The following is a 21,478-nucleotide window of genomic DNA, read 5'->3' as shown; positions in this document are numbered from 1 at the left end:
TCATATTTTTGCATCTTAACCGTTCAGTTTTTAGGTCCTAATATGTAGATCACTTCTACAAATTTTCAGCCAAATTGATTATCGTTAAGACATTTAAAATGGCGATTTAAGATTATAAGTATGAACGGTTCAAGTTTGACAGATTTGGTTCGTCCATTGATTTAATCTAGTTTGATACCTTAACAATCACCTATTTGGCTGAAAATTTGCAGAAATGATCTACACATTACGAACTAAAAGCTGAACCGTTGAGATGCCGAGATGTAATAAAAAAGCTGGTCTAATGCCCTATCCCTAGAAAAACCACAAAAAAGGATCCCTAGTGAAAGGGCCCTCTATATATATATATATATATATATATATATATATATATATATATATATATATATATATATAGAGGCCCGTTCTGAAGCGGACGTCCGCACTTCGCTAAAGTGCGGACGGCGATGCAGCGGAGGCGTTCCAGGCGGCGGCGCACGGCTTGCAGGAGGGAGGCCGGAGGCATCTTGGACTGTTCTGGGCAGTGTTCACGGTCGGAGGAGGTCGGGGTTGCAGGTTCTGGGCAGCAACCCGACCTGCAACTGCAGGTTTTCTGGGCAGCCCTCCAATGACGTCGCCGGTGACTCCACCTACTGCAGACGGCTCCGCCCGACCCCTGGCGTCCTTCCGGCAACCCTCGCCGCTCCGTCGCTCCCCGAGCCGAGCTGCAGCAGCGCCGTCCGCACTTTAACGAAAGTGCGGACGTCCTCTTCGGAACGCCTCCGTGTATATATATATATATATATATATGAAAGTTCATGAGTCCTCTATTACTTGAATTCAGTCCTAATAAGAGTATCGATTCTACAGATATGATTGTGAAAACCATCGAAGATCTATATCACATAAGCCAAGACTCGTTGATACAGTATAACCATCCAAGATCTGTAATATTATGAATTCATAGTAATAAATGTGAAGTTGTTTCTCTTATAAATTAACTTATTTACGAAAAGTAAGTAAACATAAATATATTATATCTCATATACGTAAAATCTCCGATCCATTGGTCTAGTGCCAAGAAACTAGAGACAGAAAGGCACACTACAGTAGGAAGAGTGACAACGTTCAAGACAGGGTACTTCTTAGTTCTTACCTTCCTTCTCTTATAATGTCGGTGACCATTGATCGATTAACTTCCACATGAGATGGATAAAGGTCAATATCGGTGCTAGCACCAGTTGTGCTGCCGGGCTGAAGGTTGAGCTCACTCTTACTATCAGTTGATGGTGTATCGCGATCAATCAAAAAGCTACTTGTTGTTACATCTTTATAGTCCCAATCTGTCAAATAACTTGGCTTTGACATGACAGTACTGCCTACTTCAATATCTCCAGAAAGCATCCCAACCACGCGTGACATAGATGGCCGCGTCATTGGCGGTCCCTGTGTGCATTGGAAAGCTACTTTTATGAACCTAATGGCTTCTTGATCATCAAAATCTGTCAATCTGGGATCCACCAACTCCAAAGTCTTGTTATTTTCATGCAGAGTCCAAGCCTGAAAACATTATGGCACAGTTAAAGTAATTTAGTTTTCACAACAATGCTGAAGCAAGAGTGGTTAGATTGGTTTCTCACCCATTCAAGGAGATAAGTCTTTCCAGCATCCAAATCACTGTCAGCATTTGGTCTTCCGCTGAGAATCTCCAAAACAACAACCCCAAAACTGAAAACATCAGCCTTTTCGGTCAGATGTCCACGCATTGCATACTCTGGTGCCAAATAGCCTCTACAAGATAATCAAGTTGGGTTACTGAATGTTGATTGGGTCATATCCAAGCCCTGATCTACCTACCAATATATGCAAGAATCTGAAATTCATTAACAATATAACTCGGTGTGAATGGTAAACGTATCAATAATGGGAATAACATATGCTGTAACGACATGAATTCAGTAACATTCTAAAGACTGCATAGTAGATTTCACAAAAGCAGTCTTCCAAGTGATCAGCAAGCTATCAACTACATATAAAGCATAAAAAAGTTTCAAGTACATAATATATGCAATGCCAGTAAGTGACTAGAAAAATAATAGATCAGTGCTCACATTGTCCCTGCAACTCGGGTACTGATATGGGTTTTGTCATCATCATATAGCTTTGCTAATCCAAAATCTGATATTTTTGGGCAGAGTTCTGTGTCGAGCAAAATATTACTGGCTTTGACATCTCTATGCACAATCCTTGGGCTTGACTCCTCATGAAGATAAGCAAGTCCTCTTGCTGTTCCCAACATTATATTGAAGCGTGTAAGCCAGTCAAGGTGCAGGTCATTTGTTCCTGAAACATTACTACATTAATGACTACATATCCAATGAAAAGCTGTTATACGTGGAATAGCACTCGGATACTGTCACAAAGAACACAGAGTTTAGATTTAAGTCATTTAACAAAAATGTTGGATAAAATTTTCAAGCACTTGCAACTGTGGAGTATTAAGTGTGTAACCAAGATGTAGATGGTATGGTACGTAGAAAATAGATTCATTACTTCATACCAAAAAGTGCTTGATCAAGGCTCTTGTTTTCAAGATATTCATAAACCAAAATTCGCTGGCTTCCTTCGATACAGCATCCATACAATTTCACTAGATTGCGATGTTGCACTGCAGATATAGTAGCAATTTCTGCACCAAATTGACTCTTCCCTTGGTGAGATGCCACTGAAAGTTGCTTCACAGCCACTACCCTCCCATCGGAAAGTGTACCCTATACAATAATACACCTTAATGACATCAGAGGGCTTCTCTCTTTTCTTTTGCTGTAAAAACTGAAAATCACTAGTTCAAAACTTCAAATATATGATAATGATCGATTCAAGTAGGTTTTACCTTGTAAACAGGGCCATATCCTCCCTCTCCTAGCTTATTTGAAGGATTAAAATATGCTGTTGCTTCTTTCAACTCGGAATAACTGAAAGTATTTGGTCTGTTCTCTAGTGCTAGAAGGTCTGCATATTCAAACAAGAGAGAACAATAATTTAGAAACCATATATAGATGCTATTGCAAATCACTGCTAGTCTCACAATGCATAAGAAGTATTTTCTCTGCACTACATATCAAGGTCCCATGTTTCTCAAACATCAGAAACGACCTAGAAGGCCAGAACCACATGCAAAACTGATTGAATGATACAAAAGACCTTAAGTGGTAGAACAACCAGGAGCAAGTTAGTTACGATACCACATAAATATCTTATTACCTTCATCGTCATATTTTTCTGCTTTTTTCCTCCTCAAATATAGAACTGAAAATATTAACAGCAAGCCCACAACTCCAAGAGGAACTGCAATACCAACTATTAGTCCTGTCTTGCTCTTCTTTCCAGGAGTAGTTGGTGGAATCCCAGAAACAGTTGGAGTAAATTCTGACCAATAAAATATAATTTTTTATCAGTGTCAATTAGCAGCTGATACTAACTCTAAAACATTCATATCAAATATTTAGAACTAGACATAATAGTGTACCTGGAACAACTTTAACTGCTGATATTAGAGGGCCATAATCACCTTGTTCGGGTATGCAGCAGGTCCCCTTACCAGCCCAGAACAGATGAATGTCAAGATAATTTTCTGACACATTAACATTGAAGTTTCTAGCAACAGCTCTGAAAACTCCACCTGCCTCCTTCGAGATGTCAAAGTCCTTCCATTTTAGATCCCCCTAGAAAGAAAATGAGGAGCTAGTTAATACTCTAGTCTGTTGAGAATCATTGCTGAGGTTGTCTTCAGTTCAAATATCTTAAACATTTTTCTTTCCTAGTAATGTTACCTGAATGTAGATATCAAATAGGCGCCGACCAAGACTTTTCCATGTTTGTAAGGTACGATCTAAAAAAACAGTTTCTGCAAATTGCAATGTTACAGTATAAGGCCCATTCTCCAGACCCAGGCCGAAGTACCTCAGCGATCCGGGAGACAATCTTGAGGTCTGGAAAAGCTCTGGGGTCACATCTGTCCCAGTGACTTGTGCCAGGGTATTCACCACATAGTCTGGATTCTTTCTGTCAGCAAACAAACCCGCATTGCTTACCGCCCATTTCTCTGTACTGGTTACACTAAATGTAGCTGGGCCAAGAGTTGAGTTTTCTGCCTCATACAATATACCATCACTTCCTCTAAGTTCTTGTCCACCACACTTGATTGAAAAATTTGCATCTGTAAAATTTGATGAAATAGCAGATGTCATGATCAAGGAAAACAAACTCAAAAACTCACACTAATGTTTTTGAATCACATTTTGCTAACCATTTTTGCTTACTCAATATTTCCCTATTAGCTGATACAATTTGTTGCAATATAGTTTAGCAGACTCATGCTGGTACCTCACTTTACGATATCTAATTTGAGTCACTCTTATCAGAATAAAAGGCCTGTCCTGCTTCTTTTTCATAGCTTTAAGTTTCTTATCAAGACATTCCTTTACACCCACACTCAAGCATGTGTGTGTATTTATATATTCACACACAGATATCTAATCAGGACCTATGCATTTTTATGTAGCATGAAATAGCATCAAGTTATATACTTATGATCATTAGTTGAATATAAAAAGCAGATTACATCGTGGGGCATTTCTATTGCATGGAAAATTTCTCTGAAGGCAATTCAACCCAGGAAGACTGCAAAGACAGAAACATTGTTACATGCAAATCCAGGATAGAAACATATAATGAAAGAATTTATTAATATACAAAAGTGTGATATCAATAGTTTTACTTCTCATTGATACTAGTACTAGTTGTCAATAGAAGAGTAAGAGAAACCTCAACTTACTTTGTGTTTGAACTGTCAAAGGTGAAGTTGTTCACCACTAAGTTCCTGCGCACATAAGTTGATTAACCAGTCACATATGCTAATCTTTGATAGTGCCTATCAGAATGCAAGAATAAGAGAAATATAACAAAATGAGTGGCAGGGCAATAGGTTTCAGTAGCAAAGAATCAACCATAGAGAAGTTATTGCCCAGAATATTTCCATTGGCAACCAACCTTAGATTTTTCATGCCTGTATAAATTTAGTAATTAAAGGGAGACTTTCGGAGTGCTACCCTATGGATATGATTCTGGCAAATGATACTTCTACATACACTACTAGTTAACCGTTCTGCCCATGCACTTGCACTGCCATGTGTTCGTTGTATGTAGATTTAATAATCTTTTCATCTGAAGTAGGTAGGTACCAGTAGGCCAAGGCAAACACAGAGAAATTAAATGAAAGTTTCATGTTCAGCTCTATATGTTGTGAATTTGGCTCGTTGATATGCCTAAGTTGATTAGGATTCAAGGCAAAACCAGATGGGTAAATGAAGATTAGTGCGCACAGGAATTCTTCTAGTATCCTAATGGGTTTTGGAATAGGAAGAGTTATTCCTATTGATTTAGACCTGGAAAGTAAGTTCTATTCTAGTTAGGAATAGGAAAGCTAGCTCTCTTTCCTTGTTCTAATAGTTTTAGGAATCCTAATGTGATATGTTTGTAACCAGCACCTATAATCTATAAATAGGGCTGCAGGGAGCTCATATAATGTGTCCTCAGATTAGAGCAGAGATCAAAGAGAGATCTCAGAGAGTTCTCAGCTACATATAAACACAGGGGCAGGGAGAGCCAAGGGTGATAGAGAGATCTAGCAAAGGGGTTGGGGATTAGCATAGGGATTTCAATAAGTACTTGTAATCAAGTTGTTATTCTCCATAGTGCTAGTGATTCTCAAGAGAGATCACACAGAGGACGTAGACAAAGTTTTTGTCGAACCTCTATAAAATTCTGTGTTCGTGTGCTGTGGTTTTCTGCTGTGATATTTTGCATCATCATCCTATTATTGTTTGCACAGTCATAAGCCTATAAAGAGAAACAAGGTTCTGGGTAAAAGGTGCATATTTACTACACTAGAACTCAATCCCTTCTGATTATAAATCAACTTTCATACACATTATTACTATTTCTCAAGATTAATTCGTGTGTTATTATGATACAAGGCAAGAAGCTCTGAAACAGAAATTCAGGGAACTAATATAGGTTGAGAGAGAGAGAGAGAGACTGAGAGAGACAGAGAGAGAGAGATGAAATGTTTAAAAGAGACATACAGTTGCGCTGTTGAGGTTACCCATGGAGGAAGACTCCCTGATAAATAGTTGTAAGACAAGTCTCTGCAGATATATAAAACTAGAGAGTGAGAAATTGAGTTTCCAGTCAATATTATCAAAATAGATTACTGTAACATTAGGAGTTTAGGACATACACGTTCTGAAGTATACTGGTCTTTTGGTTAGGAAGTGATCCAGACAGACTATTGTTCCCCAGAAATCTGGTCATTCAAGTGATAGTGCAAGGAACCCCAAAAAGGAACAAGAAAAAGGTCAGATGAATGACTGCCCATACACCTTGGATTTAGGTGGTAAAGGACAGCTTGGATTGGAGAAGGTTATAAATTTAATAACTTAAATCATGCTATGGCAAGAAAATTATAATAATGAAGGCAGGTGTTATTACAAGTATGTAAGAGAACTCATGTTAAACAAGCCATTTGGGAGTTGGCCTGTCAAATTGTTGAAACTCAAATCCCTGAAACATGAATGATGAGTTCAGAGGAAAAATGAAAGAAAAGTAATTCATATTCTTTTCTATGTCGTAAGAACGTACAGTATCTGTAATCTTGGATATTCTGCAATATCAGAAGGTAGGCTACCAGTAATCAATGCATTTCGTAGAACTCTGCACCACAAAATTAGAACGAATACAAAAAATGCTCCAGTAAATGGACTTAGATTTCAATTAGAAAAGGAAGAAGTTTGATTTCAATGTTGAATGGACAAGCAAGTCAACTTACAAATCAGTCAAGTTCTTCAAATTTTTTATGAAACCAAGAGAGGAGCTCCCATTGTATATATCACTGATTCGCCTACATCATTAAAATACATACATAACTGGAGCTAGTCCAGAGAGAGAGAGAGAGAGAATGTATTAAGCATTTCTACTTACAGGGAATTCAATGAGGTCAACTGAGAAAAATTGGTTGGTATTTGGCCTTCTAAAGAGTTTCCTTGAAGTCTCCTAAAATAACATTTAAAGGGCTTGATAATCTCAGCCATGCTGGTCTGGTCTGTTTACCTAAACTTCACAAAATCAAAGTTTTATATACTTACAGTGAGTTTAGCTTCGTCCAATTCCCAATGAAATCAGGTATCTTTCCAGAGAAAGGAGTGCCTGATGCCCAACTAAAATCACAAATTATAACTATGGTGAGCTCATAATCTTAAAGTACTGGCAAAATATAACTTTTAGAACACAATAATATTAGAGACATCCTTACAGGACTTGCATGTTACGAAGGTTAGCAAATGTTGAAGGAATTTCACCAGTAAGTCCACAGCTGTCTATGTAACTGAAAAAATCACGTAGATGGTACACCTTTCTTAGTCATCCAAATAATCGTTCTCCCCACGTTATAAACTTCAATTAAGTAAACAAAAACTTACAGTTGCTGGAGCTTGATTAGATTACCAAGTTCTGGAGGGAGTGTTCCAGAGAAATTATTTGATCCAAAGGACCTGCATGTAACTCATGATACATAGGTAGGTATCAAATTACTCGAAAGTGATTATTATCAGAAGTGATCTCGGTATAACTAATGTGTCGGCATGTGTCTGTACAAACACAGGCATGTATTTTATGTGTGAAAGGAGGAGTGAGTCTGTTAACTAACTAGCGAGAGAGAGTTTATTTGCCCTTGAGATCTAATGCATACTTTTATCAGAGTTTCTCATTTTTCTACAGTACTGTTATTAATGTCTTACAGCGTATTTAGGTCCTTCAGATTTCCAAGTTCCTTGGGGATCGGCCCAGAGAATGCATTGTGGGCAATTGACCTGAAACAAATTATCAAAGTAAAGACTGTAGCATATCCTTTATAATCCAGGAAATACTGGGATGGTCTTAAATCAGCAAAATTGGTGAAGCAGGAGAATCGCTGTGCCATGATTAGAAGGCTACCTAGCTTATCTAAAAGGAAGCAGCAGAACTCACTGAGGAAAGAAAATGAACAAGGGTGGAAGAAAGAAGCAGCAGCGCTAGACAGTTAACAAGGATGTACTAAACTGAAAACAGATGGCTTTTGACAACTTACAACAGCGTCAATGCAGACATATTGCCAATCCATGCGGGTAAGGGGCCTGTGAAAAAGTTCTGATCTATTTTCCTACAAAAAAATTAAAACAAAGATATAATTACCAACTCTTAAACTCTCAGTATCATGAACACATGTGACAATTTACAGAGGTAAGTAAAAAGCCTTCATGTTTATATATATATATATATATATATATATATATATATATATATATGCAAGTGTCACTTTTGAATAAACAAAAACCAAAGAAGGAAATGAAAATTAGAACTCATACAAAAACTTCAGATATTTCAAAGCCAGAAGCTCTTCTGGAAACCCTCCTGTTTTGTCTAGAGCATAAACTCTCCTGAAAAGAAAGAAAAAGATCGAAGATTTCAGGTGCATCAAGCTAAGGGTACAGTATATACTTCACTAGCTAGAGAGTGATTTGGCACAGTAGATAACATACAGTTGGGTAATATGGCAGGTGGTACTATTGTCAAAGGTACAATCACATGTAATGGCAGGGTTATTAGGAGTGCTCTCAAATGCAGTTCCATTGATGGCTGATCCACTGCATGGCTCTCCACTGATATTCCACAGCGCCACCGACTGTGCTCCCCACTGTTGGAAGATTGAGTTCAAAGCCGACACTGAAAAATATACACACATATTAAGGCTCGAATTAAGTTGGTCACTTTTATTGACTGAACCAGAAGCAAAGAAGATATATAGTTGAATACTACCTTCAGATGGGTCCGTAGTAGCATTAGTAGCATTTTGAGCCATGGAAACGTGAAACCAGAAACTACCCAGATAGCCTAGGCAGAAGCATAGTAATGAAAGAGAAGAATGCTTCATCCTCAAGCTTGATGATACTGAGAGGAAGTCATGTGCATACTCTTGAAGAGGAAGCAGCTAGCTAGCTAGCTACATTTAAACAAAAAGGTAGGGGCGGGGTCAGCATCAAAATTCAGAGGTTGCAATACAACGATGGGTGGCTGTCAATTTCGAACTTGCAGTGTCCACATGATGACTTGGAATTATAGGCGAACGGCAGAGCCCCAACTGGATTCAGAGACTTGAATGCGTCTTTTCCACAGTGCTGGATTTTTCTTCGTCTTTTCCACAGTGCTGGATTTTTCTTCAACTGTCAATTCCTGATTCGAACAGGAGTCTGCAAGTTGCGATCGAAAGATGCATATTGGGCTCATTAACTGTCAATGCCATAATTCCAGTGCCACCTAACTATTCCCCACCAGTGTAGAGTAGACTCTTGTAGACTTTAATTTTCCCCGAGGCTTCTGCCTCTTATTTCTTCTCCTTTGGTCTCCCTCCCTTGTCCTTCCATCTGGCCCCAATTTTCTTTCTGAACTTAAGCGCCAAATTTTCTCTAACGTACCCATCAATTTCTTTTACCCACCATCTCTCATCTCCAGATCTTGTTGCCCGGATTTCTTCTATTCCCTTTCAAATCGGTTTCATGGCTTGGTTCTTGCAGTGACTTGTCTCAAACGCGATTTCTCGCGTCTCAATCGGAAGATAGGTAGAGCTTTGGCTCGGGTGCATGCACCAGCTCCACGTGTTTCTGGGTTTCTTCTGCCACCAGAAAAAGAAAGAAAGAAAAAAAACAAAAACAAAATGCCCTGTATGGGCTAACGCCTGCACTTCTAGTAAGCTGTGACGTGATGATGGGATACACAAATTTATTTAGATATTTTTTGTCTACCTGGAGCCCAGTGGGCTTTGTCCAAAACAAAAACCTGGAGCCCTGAATCCGACCCCATCAACACCACACCAGCTAATATCCTCTACAATAGTGTGCACATTATCAATAATTATTTACTAAAGAAATTATGCTCAATAATCATTGAGTGTAAATCTAACGGTGGAAAGATATATTCTGAAGCTGATTTGTTTTATTTTTCCACCCTCAAATGTAAATCTAAATGTAATTGAGCATAATTTTCTTAATCAGTTACTGACCGGCTGATACCAATAGTCATCTAACTTGAACACTATGAGCAGTAGATTGGCTCAAATATTATGTTTCCTTTCAGCTTAAATGAACGTGAATGTCTGACTCATAATTTTTTTTTTTTTTGAAAAATAAAAAGAATTTTATTCATTACAATCGTCAGGATCATATGTAGAGTATTACAAGGAAATAAAATTATACTCAATCACCGTTGGATGTAAATCTAAGCATAATTTTCTTGGTTAATTACTAACGATGAACACCACTGGTATTACATATACCAATGTCTATTCATGTTCAAATTGAACAGTCGTAGAAAACAATGCAAAGTCTAATGACTTTCAGATATATGTTGAATGAGTGACTATAAACCAAAATTTTCATTGGAATCCAGCCGAATTTATTCACATTTGTCTGTTTTTGTACGTCTAACGTTTTCTTTATTTCTTTTCTTTGGCTCTCTTTCATAATTCATTCATCTAATAAGGGTGTTGCACCAAAGATAAATCTTTCTAGTATTGAGTTATCAACGATAATTCGATATCCCAAGAGTGGTCACTGTAACACACCCATTTCGAATGGTGGGTTGAAGCTTATCTTATAAGAGCAAGTCCACCACCAAAGGAATTGTCATGGCTCCAACAACGAATTGCCTCAAAAAGGAAACAAATTTGACCTGCAGCCTTCCATCCATGTTTTTCAGCTTAGCCTATCAATGACCTGGGTCTGGTGTAAGGGCAAAAAATTGCCCTAAAAGGTGACACAAAGAGCCTAGGGCTTCAACGTGGCAGAAAACAAATTCATGGTGACGTCTGCAAGACAGGGAGGCCATGTGCACCTAAAACACTAAATCTTTGATACATCACCAAAATAAAAAATTAAGTATAGCACGACAAGATGGATCGTTTTTCTTACCTCATGCACCATTGATTTTCGGCCGAAGTTGCCGGAAATTTGCAAAAAAAAACCGCTGGAAAACAAGAATTTTTTAGCTCCATATCGTCGCCTCTCATCGTCGAATGAATAAACCAAGGCCATGGTTCATCCCACGCTGTCAAGACGGTTCAAACACCACCAGTCCATTGACCTGAGGTGGTTGGAATCGAAAGCATGGATCCGGTTAGGTCACTGTGTCTCTGTTGCTAGGACTCGGATCATAACTTTGGGGAATTTATACCCTAAAACTTTTATTTAAATTGACGGCTCAAATCAAGCGGCGAAGAAATGAAAAGTTGAGATCGCACATAAAAACTTTTTTTTTTTTGAATAATTTTCTATAATTCTAAAAAATCTCACAAATTTATCGCGTCGTGTACTTTATTATAGAGTCTAAAATTTGATGGAGGCTGTGTATGCATAACACCAATTTCACATAATTTTAAATTATCTAAACTTTTTTTTTTTTTTTATCAAAGAAGAACTTCATTAATAATGAACTGCTTACAACGAGTTTTAGGCGACATCTCTTAACCAGAAATGGCCTCTAGACTTCACACTGGAACTCTATAGTGACTGACTCTAAACTGGCACTACAACTGTATGACAAAGACAAAAAGCGCAGGAGCAGTGAATCCTTGACACAGCTCACCTCTCGTCCAGCTAATAAGAACTCTAAACTGGACAACTCACTTGTGTCGACACTAAACTCACCAACCAGAGTCTTCTTGACCAGCTTTGAATCGACCAAGCCAACACTCATTGTGACCTAAACTCGACCAAAAGAATTACCAGACATTCAGACCTGGGACTAAAGAAAACACCATCACCACCCTATTGTCAACACCATCCATCCACCACTGCTCCAAATCGCCATTGCTCCAACTCGATCCCAGACAGGAAGGACCCACTAGAAGGCCAAGGATGATTGTCTATAGTCAGACGTTTTCGCCACCGCTGTTGACCCAACTCTAGAACAGGAACTACCCCGAGACTGTGAAAGAGAAGATTGTCGCTGCCACATCCGTAGTAGTGCCTTATTACCGACTACACACCAACTGCCAAACAAACAAACAAATAGCATTAAAACAAAAAACCCAGACCCAAATACCACCAGGCCCAGGCCGGGCCCACACTCAGATTAAGGCCCAGTCCGCCACCGCCGAAACACTCGCCACCACTGGACACTGACTGCCGCCAGCAACATACCATCTTCCCTTCCGCCGTAAACCAGATCAATATCGAACCAGCCATCACCCCTGAAGGAGCGGAGGACAGATCCCATCGTCCCGCCACCGGCAGCTCCGCCGCCACCGCCTTGACGCCAACCTTCCATCATCCCCACTACTCAGGTAAGGCGCGCCACCCCACCCCACCCTAGACCCAACCCAAACCTTCCGAATCCGATCGAAGCAAACTGACTGGATCGAATGCCCGAAGAAACCAGCAAAGCCGCCACCAGGGCCTGCCTTGCCCAAGGGCGAGCTTGGCGACGGCCCAGGGCCCAAGTGAGAGGGGGGCACAATTTTTTTTTTTTTTTAAATAAGGTTATATATATATATATATAAAATTATATATAGTATATGTCGACGGTAAACAAAAAAAAAAATTTGCTTTGTTCCCAAACGCAGTGTCTTCTCTTCTCCTCTCCTCACTTTGAAATGGTTTTCTCTTCTCCTCACTTTGAGAATTGTACACACAATTATAGAAGACGAATTTCAAGAGTCTCTTAACTCTCTCTAAAACTTTAAAATCAAACAAATTTCTCTTGAAATATTGGGGTTTCAATGGTTATTCAATCAAGCAATTTATTTTCATCATCTGTCACCTCCTCTCAATCTGTCTCTCCTATATTTTTCTCTTCTTCTACAGTGATCAGACACAATTTTTGGCATTCCATCGATTCAGGCTGCAATAGAAATCGATCAAAATAGGTATAGTTAAATTGGGTGTTCTTTAAATTATTATTATTATTTTTTATGGTGGGTGTTCTTCAATTTTTAAATTCGTTGAAATTTTGGACATTATAAGTTCTATTACTGGCATTTTGTGGTATTTGTTGATTATTCTAACAACTATTATAAATTTTTGTGCCTGTAATCTCAAAATCTCGACTATACTGTCACCGCTGATGTTCAATTTGCAGCTTTCAACATCCTTAATCAGTTAATTACAGGTTCAATCTATACTGAATACTAGAAGATCGACTTTTTTTTCCCCTACAATGGAATTTTTTTTTTCTTTATTATTTTTTTTTTTTTTGCTCTCTTTCTCTACAAACATAGCGTCTTTAGATGCATTAATTGGAAGTCAGAAGTTGCAGGTTGATATGTTGATGCATACGTCTTTACAATTGCTACATCGCAATCCTTGTTTTATTGTTCTGTGCTCGAATGTTTATCGTTTAAAGTTGTACTGTTTTACATATGAATATATATATATATATATATATACATGGGTAGTTAGGCACCAAATTTTTTTTTGCCCGGGGCATCAAAAACCTCAAGACCGGCCCTGGCCGCCACCCGGTTATCACCGCCAAGAGACCTCCGAGCCCGCCACTCTAACTCAGAACCACCCCCCGCCGTCCGCGCTCCTCCCTCGGATAGAGCAATACCGATCCCACTTGCCTGCCGCCAACGCCAAACGATCTGGTTTGCTCCGTCATCCCCCGCAATCTCTTCTCCGACTGGACCTCTCACAATCGGGTACTAAGTCCCTTCTGTCCCGTCCGACGACGACGTCGGAGGGCGCGCCGCCGGACAGGCGCTGCTCACTTTCTGTTTTGCCTAGGGTTTTGGCTTCAGACCTACTTTTGTCATCAGGTTTAATTATCTAAACTTAGGAGTAATTTTAAACTAGTAAAAAATTTAGAAAATATAAAATAATTTCAAATTTTTTTTCTCATTTTCCCAAATGTTCAATAATTCTAATTATTTTCCAAAATGTTCAATAATACTAATTATTTATATCAAATATTTTTCATTTATAAGAAATAAATTAATTAAGCATTGAATGAACAGTGTCCTGGCCAACGGGTGAACTTACTCTAAAAATTAGGATGGGTTATTAATTGTTTTTATTTTTTATTTCTATTAAAAAATGTGAATGTGACAAATTTCGTTATTTAGTTGTAAAATAGTAAAATACTAATTTAGTTACGTTTATCAGTATAATAAATTTCTTACCTCTCACGTTTCTCAGCAGAGTTCCCAGAGTCGCGCGAAGCCGAGTCAGACTGAGAAAGACTCTACTGACGACCCTAAGGTTCACACCTCTCTATCTCTCCCCCTCCCTGATTGTTTTTGTCTGCTTATGAAAGCTTTTTTTTTTTTTTTACTTTGTTGGATTGAAGGGAATTGATGAACTGGGTTTGGATTAAGAGAGGAATTTGCGATTTGATCTGGGTTTTCATACAAATTGCCTCGGGTGTTTTAGTTCTAGCCAGTATTTGCTAAATATGTTTTGTTTGGGATTATGGTTAAGAAGCTCTATCTTGATTGTGTGTTTGGGAATGAAAAGGAATGATTTTCGTGTTTTAGGTTTTGAGAGAAGGAAATGCAATGACATAGTTAATTAGAAAAAGATAGGTGATTTAGTTGAATTCTGCTGCTCTTGATTGGAACACCTGGTTTATATACATGGAGAATTGTTGTATTTGTTGAACTTGGGACTGTGAATGACAAAGTCCTTCTGCAGACAGCAAGAAAAGCCCCAAAATTGAATGGCAACAGAAACCAAGTCCACCAAGGGAGACCATGTGCAAATAGATATGGGGTCGGCAAGGAGGTACTTGGAGAAGGAAGGCAAAACTGCAGCCTCCATGGATACTCTGCCAGAAAAGTTCTTTGAGCCTTTCATCATGAAAGGCATTCAAGTGGATCGCATTGAACGCGGCACAATTGTCTGCTCCTTCAAAGTACCCCCTCGATTGCTGAACGGGGGCGGTTTCCTGCATGGTGGAGCTACGGCAACCCTTGTGGATTTGGTCGGGTCAGCTGCAATCTTAACTGTTGGAGCTCCCACTGTTGGAGTGTCGGTGGAGATCAATGTTTCGTACTTGGATTCTGCTTATCCTGGGGAGGAAGTGGAGATTGAGGCCAAGGCTTTGAGGGTTGGGAAAGCTGTTGCTGTTGTTAGTGTCGAGTTCAGGAAGAAGAAGACGGGGAAGATTATTGCTCAGGGCCGCCATACCAAGTACCTTGCCCTCTCTAGCAAATTGTGAGCAGCTTAGAAATTGGAGCCAATACATAATTCAGTCAGTATGTAAATTGAACTGAAAGCAATGTTCATTTAAACTGCTCCTCGCTCTGTATTAAACAGCTTCGAATCAATAATACAATGTTCCCCTATAGAATTGTGCTCATTTTTCTTTCTCATGCTTCAATATAGAAACAATGCTCAAATGAGTTTCTCTTTAGACTGATACAATCCCGATGCATCTCAACAATTTATCAAAAGCACAGGAGAAAATTGCTTTAAGGTCATTGCATTATGCAACTCAACCATGAAAGAAATATAACATTGAATCATTACAAACACAGTGTCAGAAATCGTCAAAACAATACTCATCCTCACAGCCATATTCATTATAACCATCATTTGGAAAATATGTATCTTCGTCTTCATAGCCTCGTCTGCCTTCAGCATCTTCACTATATGCATGTTCATTATCCAACTCATCGTCATAACTGCCTCTAAAACTTTGTGCTTCACCGTCGAATTTGTCATTTGAGTGCTGCATATCACCATGGCTGCCTTCTTCAAAGTCAGGTGCATGGTTACCCTGAGTTTTACAAAGAAAATATTAGATGTTGCAAATTTAGGTATGCAATTAAGATGTAGAGACGATATGATATGAGAATTGCATAAGAGAGTAACTGATTGAAAATATAAGCCAGCAAAAAGAGACTTACATCCTCTTCATTTAATTTCCTCAAGGCCTCATAGTTGATTTTTGAACTTGGCCTCTGCATGAACAAAACGCCACATTAGTATCTCCAAAACTGAGGAAATGCAACCCTAATCGGAAAAAAAGGGAATAGGTATGACAGGGAATAATCTATCACAACTGTTGAGATTTAATCAAACTTGACTATTTTGCTGCACAAAGGAGAAAAGACCACTTTTCTGTTCATAATTTGAAACTTAAAACTGCAACAAACAAATATGAAAGCACCAAATAACTTTTAGCCACCTTACTTACCTTTCTATCATCCATCTCAGTAGAAATTTTGACTGCTTTGTTTGGAGAAGCAGCTTTCTGGGGTTTTCGTGCTTGTTTTCTGCTCTTTCCCTGTCATATTGACGATTGTATATAGAAATCAATAAACTCAATGCTGGAGGTCTTTCTTTGAACAAAGACCAGATAGTAAAGAGCAGAACTACAAAATAAATCAAATGCAGCACCATAACAAGTATTACATTTTACAACTAGGCAGTAATTTACAGAATTGCAAATAGGCTGGTCAGCACTTCCAAGCATATGCTTCAGAGGACAATTCACACATGAATGGCTAGCCATGCAGATATAAACTCAAATGAAATTAGAATTTGGATACGTATCACTGTCAGTAATTAAAAACATGAACATACTTATTTGGTGGAGCTTTAAGATTCATAATGGGACTAGGATCTCAGAAGAAGTTCAAACTTGTGAATAAGATATGGTTCAAAAATTAGGTTCAACAGACACGTTGATTGCTTGAAAGACAGAAGATTCATACTTCAGGATTTTGGGGACTAAAGCTTAGACAAACCAGAAACAGAAGTGAGAGCAAATATTAGGCTTTTAATCAGGTAGGATGCCAAGCAAGTTGGAGACATCCAAATGTAAAAGGAAAGCAAGATAGTCATTGACGAATATCTGCACAATCACGAAAATGAGAATATAGGCAAAAGGTGAACATACTGAGCAAAAGAGCAAATGAGTTGTTACATTCAATTACTACTAGATTATTATTTCTCATTTAGTCGAACTCAATAAGTATAAACATAGACTAATATACATAGAAACGTGAAAAGAAACCACCGAAAAAAAAGAGAGAACAGGACCTAAGAAACATACATAAATTGATTCATGGAGTTACAAGGGAATTACCTTAGCAGAATCTCTGTTCATCGCTTCCCAGATGATGCTTTTATAGAATGTCTCCTTCTTGTTGTTAAGGTATGGAGCAATCTACAAATCACACAATCCCTCCTATGTCAAGATTTCATACATAATAAAGCTGAAGAACCATTCATCTACAAAATCTCTAAGAAAAAAAACAATGACAGCAACAAGCAAGTTCAGACCAAGCAATATACCTAAGTAGCTACGACGCAAGCGATCTCGTAGAAACCTGAAGAGTAGACTGCTTTTGTCTTTCATTATACACTTCCCTCTAATTTTCAAACACAAACCCTTAATCAATTCCCATAACCATGACAATTGACAAAAAGCACAAACCTTTACCCATGATATTTCCACAGAAACTCCAAGGGCAATCAAATTTAAACTAAACTGAACTCAGCTCGCCATTTCTACCTACCTAGCCAAAATGGGCGACCCACCATTCAATAAAAACAGCAAAAGGACTACATTAATCATAGTCATACCTCGGCGTCGTCGATGTCAGAGAGGCTTTCTGAGACATCACTTTCAGATTCTGACCCACCTGAAACGTGAAAACAATTCATTCACACAATCAGACCAAACCAAATTTAACAAAAGTAGACAAATTTCAGATTAAAGCCCTCACCGTTATCATCAGCATGCAGTTTTCGCTTGGTTCCAGCTTGTTTCGGCAATGCCATAACCTCAACTCCCTTCCTGCCCGCTTTGTCTGGTACCCTGTTCTTCTTCCTTGATCTGTTTTCAGTTTCGGGTTTTTTGGGATCGAATTTCAGTTTCTATATATGAAAGTGAGTATGTCGGCGACCGAATAAATTCGTTTTCTTTTCCGAACCGACCTAATTTGGTTCCTTCTTGTTTCAGTTTGATTTGAATTTTGTTTCAGTTTTGGGCTGAGCGTATTCTGTTTCTGTTGTAAATTGAATTGGGCTTCACATTGTAACTTGACTTAAGAAAGGAAATAGTGTCAAAGCCCAAATCCATTCCGTCACAACATCCCCATTTTTTTTAAAATTTTTTTTTTTTGAGAGAGACGGAATCAGGTTCTATAAAATAAATCAACGACCTCTCTCGGTCAACTTAGAAGAATTCAGAAATCCTTCATAATACAACTCGATGCTCATAACAAAATAGCTCAAAACAAAAAAGTCTAAAAAACAAACTAAAGAAAAGCTAAAGGGAAAAGCCCCACACCTACCCAAACCTAAATCATAGCCACTGTCATGATTAGCAAGGACGCCTAAGACCAGTATGGTGTACATCGCCACTCGTCAAGCCAGTATCTGGCTAGACCAAGGAAAGGAAAAGGTAAGAACATTTATTAGACACTAAGAAAACCAAACTAGATAAAACAAAACCAAAACACAAAACAAAAAAGAAACCCACACGACCCCGAGCAAAGCAACTGTCAAGAAGCATCAATGCCTAGGATCATCATGGTGTACATCTTTGCAATCATAACAGCAAGCGCTTCCTCGAAGGACAATGTGGACCTCCTACCCTACCCCTGATGGGGAAGAGTATCCCTAGCGAGCTTCTCCGCCAAACCCACACCCACAGTTGTCGAAGTTGAGGCAGGCTTTGGTTTGTTACGATGACCTCGGGGACGGCCCCTCTTCTTTGGCACCTTCCCAACAACAGTAACCGGAACATCCACCAACCCCAAACCAAAACTCTTCTGCTGCACCTCTAATGGTACCATTTCCAAGCTAAGTTTGGGGCGTTTTACGCCAATCACACTGTCAATCTCCCTCAGCAGTCATACACCTGCCAAACTAATGGGCTCCCTTGTGTCTCCACTCTGCCCACTAGTAGTAGGGCCCAAAAGCCCGTTCAGCCCACTGCTCCCAAGCCCAGCCAGAAACCCTAGTTTCAAACTAGGGTTTTCCGCCGAAGAAACAGGCGAGCTAGCAGACTCCGACCCTATCCCAGCTGGTACCGCCTCATCCAAAGACAGCAATCCATCGCCGATCACCACCTCCTGTCCAGACTCCACCGACGAACCAATTCCAGGCAACGCCGATCCTGCAACCACTACTGGAACAGTCGGCAACAGCTACAAAATATCATCAGCAGCCCCTGTCGCCATCACCGCCGCCAACCCCTTATCACAAACGCCCAGACCATGATCGAAGAAGCCGCACTCCTTGCTATTACCATGGCATTTCTCATACTGGAATTCTAACTCAACAGCAACCTCCGCCGAAAAAAGAATAAGTACGATGAGCCCAAATCCGACGCCGGACGTTGTGAACCACTCGGATCTTTTGCACGGGGTCCTTTCTTTGCACTGCAGCCTGGTCAGCCCTCAAAAATTGCCCCAAGGCATTTCCAATGAGGGTAAGAGCACGATCATTGCGCATAGCCACGCACATACCCTTCACAGCCACCCAAACCTCGAGCGATTGCAGTGACACTTCTGCCAGATCACGGACTCCATGGTAGTCCGCCAAAATCAGCATAGAATTGCTGTAAAACCAAGGTCCGCCATGAAGGACGTGGTTCTTCGCCTCTTGCTACTTGAATTGGAAGACAAAAACTCCTCCCTCCTCTTCACGGATCAGAACACGCTCCTTCAAACCCCAAACACAGGAGATCGCCGCCGAGAACGACGGGATCATCATTCTCTTTTGAGAGAGCAGACGACTGTATATGTAGAAAAAAGGGTAGTGGATTGCCTCCCCACCCCCAGCTAGGTTCACAATAGCATCCTCCGCCAAAGCGAGATGAGCAGCCGCTGCTCCTGCCGCCATGTCAAATCAGATCTCGATCAGTTTCTTGGCTTGGGCAAAACCCTAGGAGAGAGAAAAAGTCTACTTTTTGTTAAGTCACAACATCCCCATTTGATATTGAGCTTTTGGGCAAAAACCTACTTTTTCTCACCATTTTGAACCAACCAAAATTTGCGTGGTAGTTTTGTTTGATGCAATATAGATAAGTGTGCAAGATAAAAATAACTACCAACATAGAAAACAATAAAATTGAATGAAAATAGACCAATCTAATTCATCTGGTTATAGATGGGTGGTAGTTCGAAACCATTCAACAATTGCTCATGTGCGCTATTGGAAAGAAATTCAAGGATCAAGCCCCAGTTTTGCAAATTCCTACTCTATGAAGCCACGTCCCTTTACTCCCTTAAGAGACCAGCGTTCAACCAAGGGCATAACCACTTCCTATCAATGAATATTTGAAAGGGATTAGAGATCAAATCGGACTTTAGTATTTACAAGAACATTTACAAATTATTGCGGGAATTGAAACTAAGTGTTAAAGAATATACATTTAGATTAGAAAACATTACATGCTAGAGTAGTAACGTGGTAAAGAGGAGCATGGAGGCCGCCAATTGCTAAGCAGCTAAAGTCTTCAGCTTAGGTAGCGATGGCTATATCCTTGGATTGTTCAGCACCTGTGACTTGGCGAAGCGGAGCAATGACTCAAGCAACCCACCGGCTGCAAAGGCGAAGAGGGTAAGGAGAGTGTGGGTAGAGGTGGAGGGAGCCATTCCGTCGAGGAAATGAAAGACGCGGATCTGAGATTGAGGTTATTAGGTTGGGGATTAGAGTCTTGCATCGTCGAAATAGCTAGAAGGACCGTCAGCCATGATTATTGAGTGAAGAGGTTTGAGAACGAATTGAAATCCGGTTTAGGATTTCAAGATTTTTCTTTTTCTTTTTGAAATGGGTTTTGAAACTCAGCTTAGCTGAGAGGCTCAGCCTCCACGCCCAGTTTTATTTATTATATTAATACTTAAATTTTGCATCAAGGGGACATAATATCATAACCCCGAGCTATAGGAAAATCATGACAGTAATCCTTATAGAGAACATCTTGAATAATAGCAGGAGTCTAGTCTAACCAAACATCATCAATGGAAAATAAAATAGCAAGGTGAGCAAGCCTATTTGCAACACCATTTACTTCACGGTAGATATGCCAAAGCCTAACAGATTGAAAAGCAGTCATATAATTCTTACAATCTAGGACCCAACTTACCTATGAGAAATCATTCTCCTCACTATTGAGTGCAACAATCAGAATGGAAGAGTCGCATTCAATATCAATGTCCGACCAACCTTGGTGAATACCAAGAAGAAGACCAGGATTTCAGGGTTTTTCATACGTACGTTTTGCTGTAAGTTTTTTATAAAAATTGAGAATTTTGGAATTTTGTATTAAAATCTGGAATCAAATATGCTCTATTTACTTAGGTCTGGGCTCTGTATCCTTATTTGTATGAAACTGTCAAAAGATTGGTTTTTTTGTTTTTCAATCTTTGGTCTGGTGCTACTATGCTTTT

The 21,478-nt window shown here is 39.4% G+C and overlaps 3 protein-coding genes across 5 annotated transcripts; 1 reads left to right on the top strand and 2 right to left on the bottom strand.

Annotated features, from left to right (window-relative positions):
- Positions 1-1,025: 1,025 nt before the first annotated feature.
- Positions 1,026-9,748, bottom strand: LOC112202220 (probable LRR receptor-like serine/threonine-protein kinase At1g56130). Of its 2 annotated transcripts, XM_024343165.2 has the most exons (24): positions 8,893-9,748; positions 8,616-8,799; positions 8,442-8,513; positions 8,165-8,236; positions 7,836-7,907; positions 7,518-7,589; positions 7,352-7,423; positions 7,185-7,256; positions 7,021-7,092; positions 6,869-6,940; positions 6,682-6,753; positions 6,532-6,603; positions 6,281-6,346; positions 6,126-6,188; positions 4,817-4,861; positions 4,604-4,662; positions 3,813-4,198; positions 3,509-3,704; positions 3,244-3,408; positions 2,873-2,991; positions 2,540-2,750; positions 2,091-2,322; positions 1,620-1,770; positions 1,026-1,539 (listed from the first exon to the last, which is right to left on the bottom strand). In XM_024343165.2, the coding sequence occupies exons 1-24, from the start codon at positions 9,005-9,007 to the stop codon at positions 1,132-1,134; spliced, it is 3,120 nt and encodes a 1,039-aa protein (XP_024198933.1). In that variant the 5' UTR covers positions 9,008-9,748; the 3' UTR covers positions 1,026-1,131. The 2 variants fall into 2 exon arrangements, with proteins under 2 accessions (XP_024198933.1, XP_040362193.1); XM_040506259.1 differs by lacking the exon at positions 6,532-6,603.
- A 4,447-nt stretch (positions 9,749-14,195) lies between these two features.
- LOC112167966 (acyl-coenzyme A thioesterase 13) lies at positions 14,196-15,426 on the top strand. Of its 2 annotated transcripts, none has more exons than XM_024305075.2 (2): positions 14,196-14,327; positions 14,760-15,426. In XM_024305075.2, the coding sequence occupies exon 2, from the start codon at positions 14,785-14,787 to the stop codon at positions 15,283-15,285; it is 501 nt and encodes a 166-aa protein (XP_024160843.1). In that variant the 5' UTR covers positions 14,196-14,327; positions 14,760-14,784; the 3' UTR covers positions 15,286-15,426. The 2 variants fall into 2 exon arrangements, with proteins under 2 accessions (XP_024160843.1, XP_024160845.1); XM_024305077.2 differs by having other exon boundaries at positions 14,259-14,327; positions 14,764-15,426.
- On the bottom strand, positions 15,290-18,009 carry LOC112167965 (RNA polymerase II subunit 5-mediating protein homolog). Its single transcript, XM_024305073.2, has 6 exons — positions 17,804-18,009; positions 17,661-17,719; positions 17,161-17,241; positions 16,267-16,356; positions 15,977-16,030; positions 15,290-15,846 (listed from the first exon to the last, which is right to left on the bottom strand). The coding sequence occupies exons 1-6, from the start codon at positions 17,856-17,858 to the stop codon at positions 15,607-15,609; spliced, it is 579 nt and encodes a 192-aa protein (XP_024160841.1). The 5' UTR covers positions 17,859-18,009; the 3' UTR covers positions 15,290-15,606.
- Positions 18,010-21,478: the final 3,469 nt, after the last annotated feature.

Source organism: Rosa chinensis, chromosome 5, assembly GCF_002994745.2.
Source record: "Rosa chinensis cultivar Old Blush chromosome 5, RchiOBHm-V2, whole genome shotgun sequence".
Lineage (NCBI taxonomy): Eukaryota > Viridiplantae > Streptophyta > Magnoliopsida > Rosales > Rosaceae > Rosa > Rosa chinensis.
This window is presented reverse-complemented; position numbering and strand designations above follow the sequence as displayed.